General features: G+C 44.6%; 2 protein-coding genes across 2 annotated transcripts in view; both read left to right on the forward strand.

Moving 5' to 3' along the window:
- The first annotated feature begins 755 nt into the window (after positions 1 to 755).
- Positions 756 to 5,886, forward strand: LOC147102688 (dynein axonemal heavy chain 9-like). The gene is made up of 3 exons (XM_085963409.1): positions 756 to 2,131; positions 4,615 to 4,745; positions 5,610 to 5,886. The coding sequence occupies exons 1-3, from the start codon at positions 1,286 to 1,288 to the stop codon at positions 5,761 to 5,763; spliced, it is 1,131 nt and encodes a 376-aa protein (XP_085819535.1). The 5' UTR covers positions 756 to 1,285; the 3' UTR covers positions 5,764 to 5,886.
- Positions 5,887 to 10,295: 4,409 nt separating this feature from the next.
- LOC147102689 (dynein axonemal heavy chain 9-like) overlaps positions 10,296 to 20,673 on the forward strand; it is a 75,814-nt gene continuing 65,436 nt past the window's right edge. Inside the window, exons 1-5 of the mRNA XM_085964102.1 lie at positions 10,296 to 10,443; positions 11,334 to 11,459; positions 15,599 to 15,838; positions 17,400 to 17,560; positions 19,515 to 19,671. Coding sequence (XP_085820228.1) covers positions 10,324 to 10,443; positions 11,334 to 11,459; positions 15,599 to 15,838; positions 17,400 to 17,560; positions 19,515 to 19,671 — 804 coding nt within the window. The 5' untranslated portion in view covers positions 10,296 to 10,323. The remainder of the gene's footprint in view (positions 10,444 to 11,333; positions 11,460 to 15,598; positions 15,839 to 17,399; positions 17,561 to 19,514; positions 19,672 to 20,673) is intronic.

Here is a 20,673-nt window from a genome sequence, read left to right on the forward strand (position 1 = left end):
ATAAATCCTTCAGAGCCTTCACAGCGAATCTATGCTGTATTAACTCTGTGGGGGGAAATCCGGTTGGTTAGCGCCTCCGGGGCGCTAGCAACTTAGCGCCCGAACGCGGCGATTTTAGCGCCGCTCGCGAAATTGACCTGTTGTTTTGCGGCGGCGCTAAACACTACCGCCACGATCTTCTGCACCCGCAGATCGTGACATCATGCAAACGTGCAACACCCCGGTAGCGCCATGGACCGGAAATTGAGTCGGGAAGGGGCTGGGGGAGCGCTATTTAAAGGCGTGCGCTTCCTGCTTTTTCTTGTCGGCAAAATTTTTGGTACACGCGGGGTGAGAGGGAGAGAGCCGTCTGGAGAGATTGAACGCTGTCCTAAGGCGTTTTGGTCCTCAGCACCACTTTTGAGGTTCCTAAGCGTCGAGCTCTTTCTTTGGGCCTACCCATTAGTGCTTCCAACACAATTGCTTTAGAGGCCTCTCGAGGCCGAGATTCAGGGCTGCAATGAGCAGGGTATGGCTGGCCAGCAAGAAGGCCCTCCCCTTTAAGAACTGGACGGCACCAGTCTGTCTGGCTGCCATAGTAACTGACATCGCCTGAGCTTCAGTAGCATTGAGGTAGCGCCTCGCTCCCCGACGTTAGCGCCTCGAGAGTGCTTGATTTAGCGCTCAAATCACCTCCAGGAGAGATAGAGGCAAATTTTGCAGTCGGAGGCGATAATTAGCATCGGGCGCTAAACTTTCCACCCGACCGATATTAGCGCCCCAAAATGGGCTGATACCCAATTTTTCCCCCTGTGGCTTTAATGGCCATTCTTGAGCCTGCAATTATAGTATATTAAGAACATAAGACGTAGGAGCAGGAGTAGGTCATTTGGCCCCTCGAGCCTGCTCCGCCATTCAATAAGATCATGGCTGATCTGATCTTGGCCTCAACTCCACTTCCCTGCCCACTCCCCATATCCCTTGACTCCCTTATCATTCAAAAATCGGTCTATCTCCACCTTAAATATATTCAATGACCCAGCCTGTACAGCTCTCTGGGGAAGAGAATTCCAAAGATTCATGACCCTCAGAGAAGAAATTCCTCCTCATTTCCGATTTAAAAGGTGCCCCCTTATTCTGAAATTATGCCCCCTGGTTCTAGATTCCCCCACGAGGGGAAATTTATATGTATATGTATCAAAGTAAAGAAAAGCTGCAGTGCTTTATAATATAGTATTGTACTTTGTCTTACTACGTTGATTCATTGTCATATTTTATTAGGTTTGACAGTATACAACCTTACCAGATGTTGGATATTGCCCACTGCCAGGTCAGCCAAATGGAAGCTACCATGGCCACCATTAATGAGTCTGCCAGTGTATTTGAGGTCAATGTACCAGACTACAAACAATTAAAACATTGCAGAAAGGAAGTATGTCTTCTGAAAGAACTCTGGGATATGATTGTTCTGGTAGATTCAAGTATGAATGACTGGAAGACTACAAAATGGAGGGAAATCAATGTTGAAAACATGGATATGGAATGTAAGAAGTTTGCCAAAGATATTCGTGCCTTGGATAAGGAAATAAGGGCATGGGATGCTTTCACTGGATTGGACAACACAGTGAAGAACATTTTGACTTCATTAAGGGCCGTGGCTGAACTTCAGAACCCAGCTATCCGGGCTAGACATTGGTATCAACTAATGCAGGCTACAAATGTAACATTTACAATGGATGATAGCACAACTCTAGCTGACCTTTTGAAACTGAACCTGCACAACTTTGAAGATGAGGTTCGTGGAATTGTTGACAAAGCTGTGAAAGAAATGGGCATGGAAAAAGTATTGAAAGAACTGGACACAACCTGGAGCACCATGGAATTTAAGTATGAACATCACTCATGCACTTCTGTTCCATTGCTCAGATCCGATGAGGAGCTTATTGAGACCCTGGAGGACAATCAAGTCCAGCTGCAGAACCTGATGACTTCCAAGTACATTGCCTTTTTTTTGGAAGAAGTATCTAGCTGGCAGAAGAAGCTGTCCGTAGCTGACTCTGTAATTTCAATTTGGTTCGAGGTGCAGCGCACATGGTCGCATCTCGAAAGCATCTTCATTGGGTCGGGGGACATTCGGTCTCAATTGCCTGAGGTATAAAACATTCTTCAAGAAAAATTTAATTTTAATTTTTAAGTATAACTTATTTTTGTATTTGAAGTTGTGATTCTAAGTCAAAAGTGCAGGTCTCAATTGCAGAGCTGAGGCAAAAGATTAGGAACTTTGGAGAAACAAAGGGATTTGGGTGACCATGTGCACAAATCACTAAAAGCCAGTGCGCAAGTAAAAAAAATAATCAAAAAGGCTATTGGAATGTTGGGCTGTATCTCAAGGAGGCTGGAATACAAACGAGAGGAAATTGTGCTTCAGTTGTACGGAACCGTAACAAACCCCATCTGGAATACTGCATTCAGTTTTGGGCACCGCACCTCGGGCAGGCTATATTGGCCCTGGATTGGGTACAGTGCAGATTCACCAGAATGATACCAGGGCTTAATGGGCTAAACATAATAGAAACATAGAAGATTGGAGCAGGAGTAGGCCATTCGGCTCCTCGAGCCTGCTCTGCCATTCAATGAGATCATGTCTGATCATCCAAATTCAGTACCCTGTCCCTGCCTTCTCCCCGTATCCCTTGATCCCTTTAGCCTTAAGAAATATATCCAACTCCTTCTTGAATATATTTAATGAATTGGCCTCCACTGCCTTCTGTGGTAGAGAATTCCACAGGTTCACCACTCTCTGGGTGAAGAAATTCCGCCTCATCTCTGTCCTAAATGGCTTAGCCCTTATCCTTAGACTGTGACCCGTGGTTCTGGACTCCCTGGCCATCGGGAACATCCTTCCTGCATCCAGTCTGTCCATTCCTGTTAGAATTTTATAAGTTTCAATGAGATCCCCTCTCATTCTTCTAAACTCCAGCGAGTATAAGCCCAATTGACCCAATCTCTCCTCATAAATCATTCCTGCCATCTCAGGTATCAGTCTAGTGAATCTTCACTGCACTCCCTCCATGGCAAGAACATCCTTCCTCAGATAAGGTGACCAAAACTGCACACAATACTCAAGGTGTGGTCTCACCAAGGCCCTGTACAACTGCAGCAAGACTTCCTTGTTCTTGTACTCGAACCCTCTCACTATGAAGGCCAACATACCATTTGCCTTCTTACCCGCCTGCAGTACCTGCATGCTTACCTTCAGCGACTGGTGCACAAGGACACCCAGGTCTCTTTGCACTTCCCCTTCTCCTAATCTATTGCCGTTCAGATAATAACCTGCCTTCCTGTTTTTGCCACCAAAGTGGATAACGTCGTATTTATCCACATTACACTGCATCTGCCATGCTTCTGCCCAATCACCCAACCTGTCCAAATCATACTGGAGTTTCTCGGCATCCTCCTCACAGCACACACGCCCACCCAGCTTTGTGTCGTCTGCAAACTTGGAGATATTACATCTAGTTCCCTCGTCTAGATCATTTATATATATATATATTGTGAATAGCTGGGGTCCTAGCACCGATCCCTGCGGTACCCCACTAGTCACTGCCTGCCACTCGGAAAAAGAGCCATTTATTCCAACTCTTTGCTTCCTGTCTGCCAACCAGTTCTTTATCCAAGTCAGTACCTTGCCCCCAATCCCATGTGCCTTTACTTTAAACGCTAATCTCTAAGGGTTAAACTGTGAGGATAGGTTGCATAAACTGGGCTTGTATTCCCTTGAGTTGTGATGGTTTTGAGGGGTGATCTGATTGAGGTGCTTAAAATGATAAAAGGATTTGATAGGGTATGATGTGCCTCAATAATCCCGAGACTCGATGTTAGCGAAACAAAACAAGGCTTTTATTAACTTAGAAGATAACACGCAGTGGAGAGAGGTATCTTCCCTGGAGGTCTGCAGTACTGGCTGTGAGGCCAGACTGAGCTGGCTTACATAGAGGCCAGGTATGGGCGGAGCCCTACACACAACACATTCCATACATTCCAATACACAATACAATGGTGAGGAGAAACCTGAAACCAACCACAGTCACAGGCAATACAATGGTAAGGGGGAACCTGAAACCAACCACAGTCACAGGCAGTGATGAATGGAATATTTCATCACAGGGTAGATACCGAAAATCTATTTCCTTTGGTCGGGGAATCCAGAACAAGCGGGAACAATTTTAAGTCAGAGCTAGTCTATTCAGGAGCGAAATCAGGAAGCACGTGTTCACACAAGGAGTAATAGAAATCTAGAACTCTTTATCCCAAAAGGCTGTGGGTGCTGGGTCAATTGAAATGTTCAAGACAGAGATTCACAGTTATTTATTAGGTAAGGCTATCAAGGAATATGGATCAAAGGCAGGTAAATAGAGTGAAGGTGTAGACCAGCCATGATTTAATTGAATTGTGGCAAAAGCTCAAGGGATTGAATGGCCTCTTCCTGTTCCTCTATGTTTGAAAGGTACTATCGATTGGTGGAAGAATTTCACTTTTGTTTAGCTTTTTTGAAATTGTTTTGTGCTAGTTCTATGATCCAATGACAAGTACAAATGTTTTTGAAAATTTACTGTTGTCCTGTGTGCTATTTAGGATTCCAAGTGCTTTGATGGAATTGATATAGATTTTAAGGAGCTGGCTTGGGATGCTGAGAGAACTCCAAATGTAGTGGAAGCCACAAACAAACCTGGGTTGTGCGAAAAGCTTGAAGACATCCAGATCAGGTAGCTCATATCTTTTTAATTTATTTTGATTGGGTGAACTAAAAAAGGATCGAGGGATACAATGAGAAAGTGGGCTGGTTTGGTTGATCTATCAAAGAGGCCTTGTTGGGCCTACTGGCCTTTGCCTACCCCTTAAAGTTCTTGGGACTGAAAACCTGCTGTAGCTACATTCTGGTCTTGGGGCTGAGATGTTTCCACCCAGGAGCTCTGGCACTGTGCTCACCAAGGTTGGAGAGGCCGGAGGAGGTCCCTTCGCAGAATTAAACAGTTAGGTGGTGCAGCAGCACGAGTATAATTAGGAATTTGCAAACGTTGTCAGCATGACTTAATGTGACTTGTTGTGTAATTGTATTTTCCTTGTGTGCACAGATAGCTCTGAGAGAAGTCAGTGTACTGGGCCTAATGATAAGTGTCCTGGTTTCATTGGCAACTGACGAGACCTGATGGCAAAAATTTGGGTCTTTGCGAAAACTGAGGGAACATCCCAACTAGACCAGCAGAGATTAGATGGTAAATTTTACAAGGCTGGGGCCTTTCAAGGAACCAGTGCATATTGGAAAATTGACGTTCCAATATGATTTGACTGTGTGGAAGGCCCACCGGCCTTCAAAAACCCCTCGATGTATATTCACCACTTGACTGCCAGGGAATTATGTAGATTTCCAATACACAGTCCTGAAGAATGTACATCTTATTTGAATATTGGAAAATAAACCAGCCTGGGCCAGTACAATATCTAAAATTATTGCACAGAAAAAGTCTGCAACAAATATGTTGGTTAGATTTATTGTCCATTAACTATAAATTGTTCAAATCACAAGTGTGACTTTTCAGAAGCTGTTGTCTCTTTCTTTTCCTGCACAGACTGGCTCTCTGCGAAAAAGCATTGGCTGAATACCTCGACACTAAAAGGCTGGCGTTCCCCAGGTTTTATTTTATTTCCTCTGCTGATTTGTTGGATATTCTGTCCAATGGGACCAACCCTCATCTGGTGAGTGACATACTGGTGTTAGAATAGCACAAAAGGCTAGAAATTACTGTTGGAAATATTATTGTACAAACACCTCAAATTCTTCTCTCCACTATTTTAATGGATGCATTAACCCATTAAAAATAAAGGGTCAACAGAGCTGACAATGACCTCCAGCTATAAATCATTTGAAAAACACGTCACACTGTTGTGTTAGCTTGCCTTGAGTGCAACTTAGTAAGGAGCCTGGATTATGATCAGATACAAATCTTTGGCCAATAGTTTGCTTCTAACAATTGTGGGTGTCACAGGGGTTAGTTCAGTTGGTAGCGCTCTCTTTCCGAGAAGGTTGCGGGTGCAGTATTGAGGGACTGCAGCGCTGAGGTGTTGTCCTTCAGATGAGATATTATGCTAAGGCCCCATTGGCCTGGTACAGTGGTTTGGAAGGGTGGTAAAGGTGTCGTTGCGCTGTCCAAGAAAGACCAGGCGATCTCCTGGTATGCAGGCCAACGTTCTTCCTTTAGCCACAACCATCAAATGCAGATTAACTGGCCATTCATCTCGGTGCTGCTTGTGGGATCTTCCTGTGTGAAAAATGGCTGTTGCCCTTGCTACTTAACAATCACGGCATTCTAAGTAATTCATTTTATGTGAAGCACTTTTAGAGCTTCTTAGAAATGTGATCAGGTGTTGTATAAATGCCAATCCTCCTTTCAGTATAATTTGTGGTGCATAGTAAAATGTCAAGCCTCAATAGAGAAGCTCATCACCCACGATCCCTTTGATATCCTTTTGTATTTTTCTCTCTTCCTTAAGACTTTTGCTATAGAATGAGAGTAGGAACTCTGGGGGGACGGACTTCAAGGAGCTTTAAAGCTCAATGGCAGCAAAGAGCTGATTTAATATGTGTGGCGATACCATCATAGAAACATAGAAGATAGGAGCAGGAGTAGGCCATTCGGCCCGTCGAGCCCGCTCCGCCATTTAATGAGATCATGGCTGATCATCCAAATTCAGTACCCTGTCCCTGCTTTCTCCCCATATCCCTTGATCCCTTCAGCCTCAAGAAATATATCTAACTCCTTCTTGAATATATTTAATGAATTGGCCTCAACTGCCTTCTGTGGTAGAGAACTCCACAGGTTCACCACTCTCTGGGTGAAGAAATTCCTCCTCATCTCAGTCCTAAATGGCTTACCCCTTATCCTTAGACTGTGACCCCTGGTTTTGGACTCCCCCGCCATCGGGAACATCCTTCCTGCGTCTAGTCTGTCTAGTCCTGTTAGAATTTTATAAGTTTCAATGAGATCCCCTCTCATTCTTCTAAACTCCAGCGAATATAAGCCTAATCGACCGAATCCCTCCTCATACGTCATTCCTGCCATCCCAGGTATTAGTCTGGTGAATCTTCGCTGCACTCTCTCCATGGCAAGAACATCCTTCCTCAGATAAGGCGACCAAAACTGCACACAGTACTCAAGGTGTGGTCTCACCAAGGCCCTGTACAAGATCTCACTCGAGCTTGTTAGCAGGTTTACTGTGCTGCTACTAACCCACCAGTACTGTACCCCAGTGTTAGTGACAGACCTGTACCCACCAGTACTGTACCCCAGTGTTAGTGACAGACCTGTACCCAACAGTACTGTACCCCAGTGTTAGTGACAGACCTGTACCCAACAGTACTGTACCCCAGTGTTAGTGACAGACCTGTACCCACCAGTACTGTACCCCAGTGTTAGTGACAGACCTGTACCCACCAGTACTGTACCCCAGTGTTAGTGACAGACCTGTACCCAACAGTACTGTACCCCAGTGTTATACAGTGACAGACCTGTACCCAACAGTACTGTACCCCAGTGTTAGTGACAGACCTGTACCCACCAGTACTGTACCCCAGTGTTATACAGTGACAGACCTTAAGTTGAGGGAGGGGTGAATGAGAACAAATTTCAGCAACAATTTAAATTGCAACTGCCTCCACTAATTCAGTTCCATTGCAATCAGTAATTCTCTTGAACAGTGTACCCTATTTACTCCTTCCCAACTCCCCTCCCCGAGGATCAGCATTCCTGGTTTAAACAGATATATATTGTTTAAAAATAAGAATGCAAAAGGATGTTGCAGTTATTTATAATTATGTTATAATGATTCAATCTTTAAGGGGGATTGATGGTATGGCTCCATCTCTAATCAAAGTTTAAATATATTTTTTGACAATAACGAGCCAGATAAACAAAATCCCATTAATCGTTACTGTCAAACAAACACATATCCTGCCGTATTGTTTCATCCAGTGACAGGGACTCTGAAAAATGATGAAAGCTATATTGTCTCAGTTTAAAAATGAGTTGATACAGGCTGACAAGTTAATAATCCGTAATAGAGTTGCATGACATCTGCAATCACTTAGTAAGAGAAAGGAGAGATTCATTTTAAAGAGGTGTCCCAGGTTCGTGAGCCAGAAACAAAAAGATGATGAATTCTCTTATTGTCCTCTGTCAGACCTCTAGCGACAGGAGCACGTGCATGCCAAGGCTGTGCGCACTCAGTGCCACAGTATGCTTATCGAGTAAGGCACTTCCCTATTGTTACTTAAGTTTCCTTCTCTTTACTGCAGGCACCGAATCTGTAAATCAGTCTGTTTGGGCTTTATTATAGCGTCAAAGTATTTTAATATTTATTGTCCGAGCAGATGGCAGAGCAGGTTGGAGCTGCAACGTGGGGCTACGGAGAGCTTGATACAGTTTAGATTTCCTCTTATCCACCAAGTTTGCGCTGGTTGAACAGAAGTCAAGTGAACTTCTCAAGGGAGGTGCACTTCCTCATTCTATTCAAACTTATAGCTTGACATGAGAGAATTAAGCTGGTAGAAGTTAAACCCAACATTTGTAGACCTTTCTGTGGAAATTGTGGAGAGTAGCTAAGATGGATACACACATCATGATGGAGCCCACCTGTTAGAAAAGACAGTTACACTCCCTCATTGAATTGTGGGAACAGGTTTCTAGGTCACAAAGCCATAAGCTACGTGTAGATTTATTTCAGCAAATGTCCATAAACCTCAGTGGAAAGAGGAGCAGCAATGTTGAGAAGATTTTGTTTCAGCTTTCTTAGATTTACTACTGGCTGATTAACGAGGCCATACGCCCTGTAAAAGAAAATGGAGTGCAATAACTTGTCCTTCTCAACGGGAAATGCTGTTGGCTTTTTAAGATCTGCATTGTATTCAAGCTTAAATAGCTGATCAATGGGCTGCATTTTAAGGAGGAGGGTGGGTTGGGTGAGGGGGCTCTGAGGCGGTCAGGAAACCCTGGAGGCTGGGTTTCCCGCAGGCCCTGCCGACTATAATGGCAGGGCCTGATTTGCATGCGAGCCCTCAGTTTCCCGCCCGCAGCCCGGCCAGATTGAAAGGCTGGCTGGCTGCGGGCGGGTTGGCCTGTGGCACTAGGCTGCATGGAGGAGGGAGGGATCGGGGATTGGGCCATGCCATTAAAAGGATCGTGGGGGTTGGGGGGCTGTCAGGCAGACAATCGAGGGCAGGGAGAGAGAATCGGGACCGGCCTCAGCATCATCGGTGGGGCGGGGGAGATCAGAGTCCTCATGAGGGGGTCGCTAATCGCAGGGGGTGGGTTAGGCAGGGACCCGGGACCCTGGATCCTGGAGGTAGGTATAAAGACACTTACCTCCTGGTTCCAGCAGTCCCCACCTTGCTGTTTTCGAATTGTGTAAAACCATCCACATGCAGTTAAAAACAAAATGGAAGTTAAAAAAGAGGCTTCCAGCATCATAATATTTAAATTGATGTCCCACCTCCTGGGAGCAGGTTGTCTGCCCTGTCCCCGCCCCCCCCGTTCAAATCGGAAGTGGACGAGTTGGAGGCGGGTTGAGGTCGGAATCCCATTTTTAACAAATTAATGCCCCCCACGCCCCCAACCCACCCATTCTTTTAGGTTAAAATTCCCCCCAATGTGTTAGATTGATAATCATATCCCAGAGGAAACTTTTTCCAAAGTGTAACCGCCATGTTTATGTGGGAGGACAAATGAACACAAATCTGCCCGATCTCTGCCTCCGCCATGAATACTTTCAGCTCACAGTGTTTGAAAGGGCCACAGGAGGCTCTTTTGCAGTATTGATAAGGATATAATAGAACAGATACTACTTAATCAATCGATTTTAGTGTAAAGTTAGCTTGGTTAGACATACCGCTACAATAAGGGACTTGTGGTACATTACTCAACAGGTAGATTAGAGATTTGTAACAGTAATATACCCATTAAACTCATTGTTATTGTGGACAGGGGCTCAGAAGGAAAATATTTGAGGATCTCCTCCTTTGTGTAGATTGGGACAGAAATGTTAGTAAGAAACAACTTGCAAGTTATAAAGCACCTTTCACATCCTCGGGATGTGAACACTGAGATATGAAAATTAAGAATGACACATCTCTGTGCTGCAGCGAAATTCAAAATTGTACATGAGAATCAAGTGTGACTTGTCAAGTTCAGGACATTTGCTGAAGAAAGCTGACCAGCGCTCTGAATCATGTGTGTCCGTAAATCATTAAATCCGTAGGTTCAGCGTCACTTGTCCAAACTATTTGACAACATGGCGAGCATGAAATTCCAGGCGGAGGCGGACAATAAGCCGACTAAAACAGCCTTAGGGATGTACAGCAAGGAGGGCGAGTACGTGAACTTCAAAGAGCCATGTAACTGCACTGGGCAGGTAGGAAAATCAGGTCTTGTGTGTCTGGGGCTGACGTTATTCAAAGGGCCACGTTTATGAATGGGAATGATCGAACTTTGGAAGCATGCATTCCAGTAAATTAGAAAGCACATGTGGTCTTTGGATTAAATCACATCACATGTTACACTACAGCAAAAATGGGGTTGCATGGAGTATTGTAACAGTTGCATTTTGCTTTGACTGAAGTATTTCCTCTATTTGCCTCTCTTTTGTATTGTGACACAAAGAATGCATCAGAGACTGATTTAATATTGCACCTAGATTCGACTAAAACTATTTGATTTGTTAAATATAGTATCCCTACCACATACACGTATGTTTTCTTTTAAAAAGCACCATTACCTTTTTACGTTCTTGTCCATGAGCAGGAGGTGGCTGCACTCTTTGTGTTGTGTCATGCCTCCTGCACTTCCAGCTCCAGGTTGTTGGTGTATTTTGCAGGGTTTTTAATCCCATGCCAATGATCCGATTTCCAGTAGTTTCACTTCTCAATTATTCCAGTCTCCGACCTCTCGCCAACTCTGCTGCACGTCTCCAAACCTGGAAAAGCTTAAGTTGCAGCTTTGTGGCTTGAAACCAAGTTTGTGCAAAGGGAGACATGGGTTAGTTAGACACTACACCCACAGCCATTGGGAAGAAAGTGAGGTTTATTTGATTCCATGGGTGGTATGCCTCTTACCCTGAAGTATTTAGCCTATGGAAAAGTTGAGCTCGGTAAAATTCTCCTTTCATCATCTGTTAGTCTCACCGGCTATTTCTCTCAGGTTTTAAATTTGCTTTTACGTTTTAGGTCATTTACCTGATGGTTTACAAGATTGTGGCCTTATTTGCATCGTATTGGCGGATACTTTACTGATTTTCTCTCCTAGGTTGAGACCTGGCTCAATCAGGTGCTTGATTCCATGAGAGACACAGTGAGACATGAAATGACTGAAGGCGTGGTGGCCTATGAGGAGAAACCAAGAGATCAGTGGCTTTTTGATTACCCAGCCCAGGTAAGCCAGAACGAACAAGCTCTGGGTGTGGTGTTTACCACTGCTGACATTTTACCTCCTGATTGCATTTTAATCATTGTAAAATATTTCCATTCATCTAACACCAGTTTAGCTCTGGGACATCGATTGATAAATATATCACGTAGATTTTGGCCGCAATTTTCCTTACCATGGCAGGTTGCGGCCCCGCTCCTGTTTCCATCCCGGCCTCTGACATGACTTTCCCCTGATTGGGCTTGTTTAGCCCCGCCCAGCAAGTTTCCCGGCCAATTGAAGGAAGTGGGTCTGATGACGTCATTTGAAGATGTGTCAGCAGCTGGTTTCCTTAAAGGGACCATGCGCAAATTTACTTTGCCATTTGTGCTGTCAGTGTTCTACAGCATTGAGGTGCTGCAAACACTGACAAGTACTGCACAAAGATGCAGGGCTGCACCCAGGCTCTCCCATGACTCCCTCTATATGCTTATGGAGAGAGTCACAGCATGCAGGGAGATTCTATTCCCTTCCCATGGGCGGAGGAGACCTCCCCAGGAGAGCATCACAGTCTAGTTGCACATTGCAGAGGAGGACACAAGCGGGGATGTCGTCAGGAGGACCAGGCTGCAGTGGCGCAAACCTTTCAATGATCTCAGTAGATCATGAAATGTTAGTACAAAGCCACACTCAACCTCATCCTGCTGTGCCACTCATCACATCCCCATCACTGCCCTCCCTACACTACTCTTACACATCCTTATTCACACCAACTTACCTTGCACCTCCACCCTCTCTATCTACATTATCACTTCCCCATCTCACTAGCCACCCCTCACATTAACCCTCATCCTAGTCCAATCATACCAACTAACAACACACAAGGGTAGGCACTTGTGTGTTTTAGCCAATGTTCATGTGAAATTTCTGTTAATGTGCTGTCACACATTAAAATTTTTATTTTTCAAAACTTTGCGTTCTTGGACAGACTTGCATGCACCTTTGGAAGTGGCTTAGTGAGTTGCAGTGAATGGTGAGACATAATGATTCCCCCCCCCCCCCCCCAATGGTGATGCGTGTGAAAGGAATGGCTTGGACATTGTAGGGATGCTTTATGATGTTGGTGTGGGGTGGTGCCAACCTGGTGCATCATGTGGCAGCCAGGGTGTACAGCTTCAAGTGAAGTAAATGTGGCCATGGTGAGGCCATCCATGGCATCCCAGGCAGCAATGTGGTCGGGTGCTGATGCCCTCTGTCCTGTGCAGCATCAGTTGATTGCGGAGAAGGTTGGTGTTGATGTTGGTGCTGCTGATGTGCCTGGTGCTGCTGGTGTTGGGGCTGATCGTGGTGGGATTCTGAGGACCAAGGTGAGAAAGTATAAAGGGTACCCACGCTGATGGAATAGATGGCAGGTGAACTTGAGATGACAGAAGCAATCTGTCAATGGTGAGAGAGGTTGTTCCAATGAGGTGACACTGGATAGAGAGTTTGCTCCAAACACTTGCACACTGCATAAAGCTCAATCTGTCTTCCAAATGCAGTAAGCAACAGCTTCTGTGCTTGGAAAATGAACAGCTGTGAGATGGGAGCTTTTATAGCACATTTCATGCTGTCAAGTAATGAAATGATTTCATGGACATTCAACTCCTACCCAGCTTAACAAACATGATCCCTGCACAACGTGGATCCCGTGTGCGAGCTGGTAAATTCTAAAGATGAGCTCAAAATTGTTGTTAATCCTCTGTTAACAAGGTCATAATGATCTGAATTGCCTCCCCTGACACTGCGTATCGGGTCTGCTCAGCACTGACAGACCCAACATTTGGAAAGGGTGCGTGTCAATGGGTTGACAGTGGGGTCCCGACCCGCTGTGGAAAAAAAACACTTTCCCACCCGACCTGCCACCGATCGCGCCCGCTGACTCCCCTGGAAAATCCAGCCCTTTGTCTTTAACGCCTGGACATATAACATTGTCTGGGCATAGAGAAGAAGTTCGGGTAAAGAGAATCACATGCTGATTAACAGAGCTCACTCGATCATCCTTCCATTAAATTAAATTGATGGAAATCAGATTGTCTCTGTTAAATGCACATGATTCTCACCACCCACTTTTACATAAGAACATAAGAATTAGGAGCAGGAGTAGGCCATACGGCCCTTCGAGCCTGCTCCGCCATTCAATGAGATCATGGCTGATCTTTGACCTCAACTCCACTTTCCCACCCGATCCCCATATCCCTTGATTCCCCTAGAATCCAAAACCTATTGATCTCCGCCTTGAATATACTCAATGACCCAGCATCCACAGCCCTTTAGGGTAGCGAATTCCAAAGATTCACAACCCTGAGTGAAGAACTTCCTCCTCATCTCAGTCTTAAATGACCTACCCCTTATCCTGAGACTATGTCCCCTAGTTCTAGACACTCCAGCCAGGGGAAACAACCTCTCAGCATCTATCCTGTCAATCCCCTTCAGAATCTTATATGTTTCAATGAGATAAACTCTCATTCTTCTAAACTCCAGAGAGTATAGGCCCAATCTACTCAATGTCTCCTCTTAGGACAACCCTCTCATCCCAGGGGTCAATCTAGTGAACCTTCGTTGCACCGCCTCTAAGGCAAGTATTTCCTTTTTCAGATAAGGAGACCAAAACTGTGCTCAATACTCTAGGTGTGGTCTCACCAAAGCCCTGTGCAATTGTAGTAAGACATCCTTACTCTTGTACTACAACCCCCTGCAATAAACGCCAACAGCCATTTGCCTTCCTAATTGCTTACTGTACCTGCATACTAACTTTCTGTGTTTCCTGTACGAGGACACCTAAATCTCTCTGAACACCAACATTTAATAGTTTCTCATCATTTAAAAAATATTCTGTTTTTCTATTCTTCCTACCAAAGTGAATAACCTCATATTTCCCCACATTATACTGCATCTGCCACCTTATTTCCCACTCACTTAAGTTGTCTATATCCCTTTGCAGCCTCTTTATGTCCTCCTCACAGCTTACTTTGCCACCTAGCTTTGTATCGTCAGCAAACTTGGATACATTACACTCGGCCCCTTCATCTAGGTCATTAATATAGATTGTAAATAGCTGAGGCTCAAGCATCGATCCTTGTGGCACCCCACTAGTTACAACCTGCCAACTGGAAAATGACCCGTTTATCCCTACTCTCTGTTTTCTGTCCATTAACCAATCCTCTATCCATGCTAATATATTACTCCCAACCCCATGAGCCCTTATCTTGCGTAACAACCTTTTATGTGGCACCTTATCAAATGCCTTTGGGAAATCCAAATATACTATATCCACTGGTTCCCCTTTATCTACCCTGCTAGTTACACCCTCAAAAAACTCTAATAAATTTGTTAAACAAGATTTCCCTTCCATAAAACCATGTTGACTCTGCCTAATCATATTATGATTTTCTAAGTGCCCTGACACCACTTCCTTACTCTGCCCAAGTGATGTTTTACACCCAGGAAGTAGTACGGAAATCTACCTCACAGTGTCTAATGGATTAAGAAATCATTTTTTTCAGAAGTCACCTTCGCTGAATAGCATTTTGGGGTAAAGTTTACTTCATTATTAATCTTAATCTCGGTAATGGGCCCTGCTAGCCTTTCATTGGTCCCCGCTTAAAGCTGTATAAATGTTTATATTGTGGCGGAGCCACCAGGGGGACTCTGATCTAATGTACATAATTATCTTTAACAGATTATTAGCTACAGAATGAATCTGTATCTTTGTTCATATCATTGCATGTACATAGCGCGGTCCCTTTAAGAATGAGACCAAGCGCGATGACGTCATCACGTTGATCACGTGATCCTCCAGCGGCGTGATGATGTCATGACGTCAGGCTGGGGAGCCGCCCTAGCCAGTCCTCGTGGAGCCAGCAAAGAGTACAGCCCTGTAATGTAGTTCTCCTGTGTTTTCGTTTTAAACTCTGTTGATTAGTATTAAACATCGTTTGTTTGATAGACTGACTCGACCTCAGTCCTTTAGTTAGGAACCTAGCCATTCCTACAATATGGTTATTTGCTTCTTTTTTAACGGAAGACCACTTGAGACAATCTATAACAACATAAAAAGAACTAATCGGTATATTAGCATTGCCGGGGTAGTCCACTTAAAGCTGTCCCTCACTTTCTTGAACCAGGTAGCACTCACTTGTACCCAGATTTGGTGGACTACAGAGGTTGGCATTTCCTTTGCCAGACTGGAGGAAGGGTATGAAAATGCCATGAAGGACTATTATAAAAAGCAGGTGAACCAGCTGAACACGCTCATTACCATGCTAATTGGCCAACTTTCGAAGGGCGAGCGGCAGAAGATCATGACCATCTGCACCATCGATGTCCACGCCCGCGATGTCGTGGCAAAGATAATTGCTCAGAAGGTTGGTGGCACTGACTGACAACACAGTATTGACCCAACTCATTCAATCTCACTTCACGTTTCATCATATTATTTTTCACTTTCTTTCATACGAAGTATTTGAAGCTTATCCCTCTTTTCCTGTAATTATGAGCATTTTAGGCAACCCCTTAACATACCAATGGATCAATTCAGCAGAAACAGCGAGAACTGGGCTGACGTCAGTCGGGGGGTAATTTTAACTACGGGTGATATTGGATCAGGTGTCCGTTGTACACCTCTTGCGATTTTCATTTCCATTCACTTCTCTGGAAACGAAAGTCAGTGGGGATGAATGATGGGTGGCCAATCCGACATCGGACGTTTAACACCATTGTCCAAAGTTAAAATTACCCTCAGTGAGCCTGCGAGAAGGAGTTTGTAAGCCAGCAGGAAGTGCCGAATGCTGCTGTTTGTGACATTATTTTAAACCTTAATAAATTGGTTGTGATTCGTTTCCTTGTTTCACAATTAGGAAAGCAAATGGTATGTTGGCCTTTATTACAAGAGGATTTGAGTATAAGAGTAAAGACATCTTACTGCAATTATATAGGGCCCTGGTGAGACCACACCTGGAGTATTGTGTACAGTTTTGGTCTTCTTACCTAAGGAAGGATATAATTGCCACAGAGGGAGTGTAACAAAGGTTCACCAGACTGATTCCTGGGATGGGGGGATTGTCCTATGAGGATAGATTGAGTAGACTAGGCCTATATTCTTGGAGTTTAAAGAATGAGAGGTGATCTCATTGAAACATACACAATTCTTACAGGACTTGACAGGGTAGATGCAGGGAGGATGTTTCCCCTGGCTGGGGAGTCTAGAACCAGGGGTCACAGCCTCAGAATAAGGGGTCGGCCATTTAGGACTGAGATGAGGAGAAATTTCTTCAGTCAGAGGGTGGTGAATCTTTGGAATTCTCTACCCCAGAGGGCTGTGGAGGCTCAATCGTTGAGTATATTCAAGACAGATGGATAGATTTTTGGATATTAAGGGATATGGGGATAGTGCAGGAAAGTGGAGATGAGGTAGAAGATCAGTCATGATCTTATTGAATGGCAGAGCAGGCTCGAGGGGCCAAATGACCGACTCCTGCTCCTATTCCTTATGTTCTTATTCTCTTACATTGAATCCTAAAAAATTCAAAAATAAGAGCAATATCATTTTATTTGCTTCTTTTTGATGGCCTGATCTGACAGCTCAACATCTAAGAGGGCAGCAAACGACCACCACCAGTGCACCCTGTAGCTGGCTGCCAGACAGCCTGAAGAACTGCTAACACATGTCTACCCCCAACACTTTACCCTCCTTTTTGCTGGGAGATGCCACACCCTGTTGGTGGAACCTACCGACCGATCGGGAATTGACTGCTTCGAATCAGTCACAATGTCACAAGGCCTCGCCTTTCCGCTATACAAATTTTCTTTTGTATGATATTGTTTACAAGGCTAGAAAAGATTTTGTTCACACTGGAGGTGTGTTTTTGTTTTGAGTGCAGTGCCCTCTTTGTGGATTCAATGAACAGTGCATGTTTCTTTTCACAGGTTGAAAACTCTCAGGCCTTTGTCTGGCTCTCTCAGCTTCGCCATCGCTGGGATGATGAAAACAAACACTGTTTTGCCAACATTTGTGATGCCCAGTTTTTGTATTGCTATGAATATTTGGGCAACACCCCTCGATTGGTAATTACACCACTGACAGACAGGTATGTTATTATAGGCTTACAGTTTAGTGCGTCAAGTCATGATTGTTTTATTTCCTTGGATGTTGAACAGACATATCGGCCAAGGGATTGTTTGATGCCAAATCCAATGTGTACATTCTGTGCCAGAAGTGCTCCGCCCGCCTTATTGGTAAAGGCTGAAGTATAGGTGTCCAGGGCCTGCACCTGAAACAGGTGTTGGGGCCTTTGCATATGCACATAGAGGGCCTGATAACTGTTTTAGGACCCGTTTCGGAATTGGGCTTCTCTGAACGCAACCTGTGCCGGGCCTGCTGCGTTCAGCATAACCAAGTTTACATGCAGCTTAACCGGCCACCAAAAAGGGAAGTTTAAAAAAAAAATTACTTGAATACGGAGCCGGGAGGAGATGAAGTTCTTCCCCCGGCCCCACAGCAGTCCCGAAGACCTTTGCCATCCCTCGCTTGGCCCCATCCGATCGAATCCCTCCTCCTGATTGACTTCCCCCCCAACTCAATCATTCCCCCCTTCTCGATCGCCCCCTCCCTCTCAATTGCCACCCCATCCACCCCCGCGACATACCTGCAGGCTGCTGCTGGTGACACCGTGGCCTGAATTTTACATACGATTCGCCGGCAAGGTGCCTGGGGACCCGCAGCAGGTGTCTGCAGCTCGCCGGTCTGGTTTAAATGAGGCCCTAAATCGAGAGCGCCTTGGGCCTACCCGCCCCATTGATTCTTTCAAAACTATTGTTTCTGGAGCCCAGGAAATCTATTGAACTTGGTCACCAATTATCTTGGATTCTTTCGGCATTTCCCCTCTACTTGAAAGGCGGCTTCGAAACCAAGCCAGATTGCTGCTATTCGGGATATATATTTTGTAGGTCCCTCAGCTAGGCCTGCAGGGTGGAGCTGCCTCCTGCAAGGTTTCTTCTGGTATCGCACTTGGTTGAATGCCAGGAGATCCGTAAGTGACTCCACACTTGATTCCTGGCCTTCTCTACAGGGCCACTGCTGCACGATGCACCTGATAAAGTGGGGAACTGATCATGTGTCTCTCTGCCCAACTGCTACTCAGCTGATAATATCGTGCTACTTTCAGGCAGAAATTGATTCTGATTATGTGGTTTATTTGCTAATTTTTTGGGCACCTGATATTCTGAGTGGATTTCTTAGAATGTCAGAGTGTGTGCTGGCTTTGGATTCCTTGCGTAACATCTGTATTTACTTATCATACTGACAATGCATTAATTTAATGTCAACTTGTTAGTATTGCCTATGTAGTTCAATAAGATGATACCATCTGTAACTCAATAAAGTGATGCCAGAGGTGCCTAGAAACTCATTTAAGTGAAGGAATTAAATTATTGTATGTTATGATTTATTTCCTTGCTATGTTAGACTGCATGCCTCGAAGTATATCCCGTGTGAAAGCTGATACATTTTTTTTATCTTTTTCATATTTCTTCGCTTCCAAGGCAGTGCCCAGTGTTTCTGAACAATGATTAGCTGCAGCTTCTTGTGTGAAATGGAAATCAGATTAGATCCCCAAAATTTGGAGCTACCTTTTTTGTAAAATATAAAGTGTGTGTGACTGTTTTAGATTGGACAGCCTGTGATTTACAGTCAGATGCCCATTCGGCCCACCGAGCTCATCCATCTAAAAAAAAAAATAACTTGCAGCCTCCCAACTATAACATCATCGAACTGTATCTTGAATGAATCTGAAAGTTTTTTTTTACCTCCACTACCCTCCCTGTAAGACCATTCTGAGTGCTCATCGCTCTTTGCATAAAGAGGTTCTTTCACCAGTTTTAACCCATTTTAACCTTGTTGAAAGCCTTGATTTTGATACTGAACATTTACCTGTCTACGCTGCAGGGAGTTAAGAGTGTTGGAAAGATTTTGTTTTGCTGCTTTTGTGGTTTGTCCCGTTCTCATGGCCTGTGCGTGTTTTTATTTCATTGACTGGATTTCAGATGTTACATCACATTGACCCAGTCCCTGCACCTGACGATGAGTGGAGCCCCTGCTGGGCCTGCAGGAACAGGAAAGACCGAAACCACAAAGGACTTGGGCCGAGCACTGGGAATCATGGTCTATGTATTCAACTGCTCTGAGCAGATGGATTACAAGGTATCAACTCTCCACTGTAGTGTCACAGAAACTCTCACACATTTGTAAAACTGTTATCCCGTGATTAGTAAGTTTATCTATAGTGGGGTTCATTGACCTATTATTTACACCAGTTTATCATTATTGCATTGATTAGTATTGAAATGCTCCATGTTAATTTTGCATAGTGCGAGTCAATTCAAGGAACAACATTTTAGAGTGACTTTAGTAATGCCTGTTAACACTTAAGTGTGTTATTGATTAGGTTTCCGAAGTGGTTTTTCAACCTTGTTTTCAAAACCCTCCATGGCCTCGCCCCTCCCTATCTCTGTAATCCCCTCCAGCCCTACAACCACCCCCCACCCCCCCCCCCGCCGAGATCTCTGCGCTCCTCTAATTCTGGCCTCTTGAACATCCCTGATTTTAATCGCTCCACCATTGCCTAGGCCCTAAGCTCTGGAATTCCCTCCCTAAACCTCTCTGCCTCTCTACCTCTCTTTCCTCCTTTAAGACGCTCCTTAAAACCTACTACTTCTGCTGTAATTTCTCCTTACGTGGCTCGGTGTCAAACTTTGTTTTATAACATTCCTGTGAAGCACCTTGGGAGGTTTCCTACATTAAAGGCCCTATATAAATATAAGTTGTTGTTGTTGATGTATCTACTGAACTGTCATATGAATGGGAGCCTGCTTCTCTCAACATGGAGACTTCAAGTGGGTACATGCAGGCAGTTTTTCTTTGTGGGAAATGTAAAAGCCTATATGTATCAGGATATATGTCAATCTTGTCTCTCATAAAACTCATCATAGAAATTTGTGGCACAGAAGGAGGCCATTCGACCCATCGTGTCTGTGCCAGCTGAAAAAGAGCTATCCAGCCTAATCCCACTTTCCAGCTTTTGGTCCATAGCCTTGCAGTTTGCAGCACTTCAAGTGCTTATCCAAGTACTTTGTAAATGCGATGAGGGTTTCTGCCTCTACCACCCTTTCAGACCCCCACCACTGTCTAAGTGAAAGAGGTTCT

Source organism: Somniosus microcephalus, chromosome 21, assembly GCF_052327205.1.
Source record: "Somniosus microcephalus isolate GS21.2 chromosome 21, FLI_Smic_1.0, whole genome shotgun sequence".
Lineage (NCBI taxonomy): Eukaryota > Metazoa > Chordata > Chondrichthyes > Squaliformes > Somniosidae > Somniosus > Somniosus microcephalus.

Bases quoted from the DNA above. Each gene is read 5' to 3' on its own strand.
- LOC147102688 (XM_085963409.1), top strand. From the start codon at position 1,286: ATGTTGGATATTGCCCACTGCCAGGTCAGCCAAATGGAAGCTACCATG. The intron at 2,132-4,614 runs GTATAAAACATT...TGTGCTATTTAG, and splicing joins TTCGGTCTCAATTGCCTGAG to GATTCCAAGTGCTTTGATGG. The intron at 4,746-5,609 runs GTAGCTCATATC...TTTCCTGCACAG, and splicing joins CTTGAAGACATCCAGATCAG to ACTGGCTCTCTGCGAAAAAG.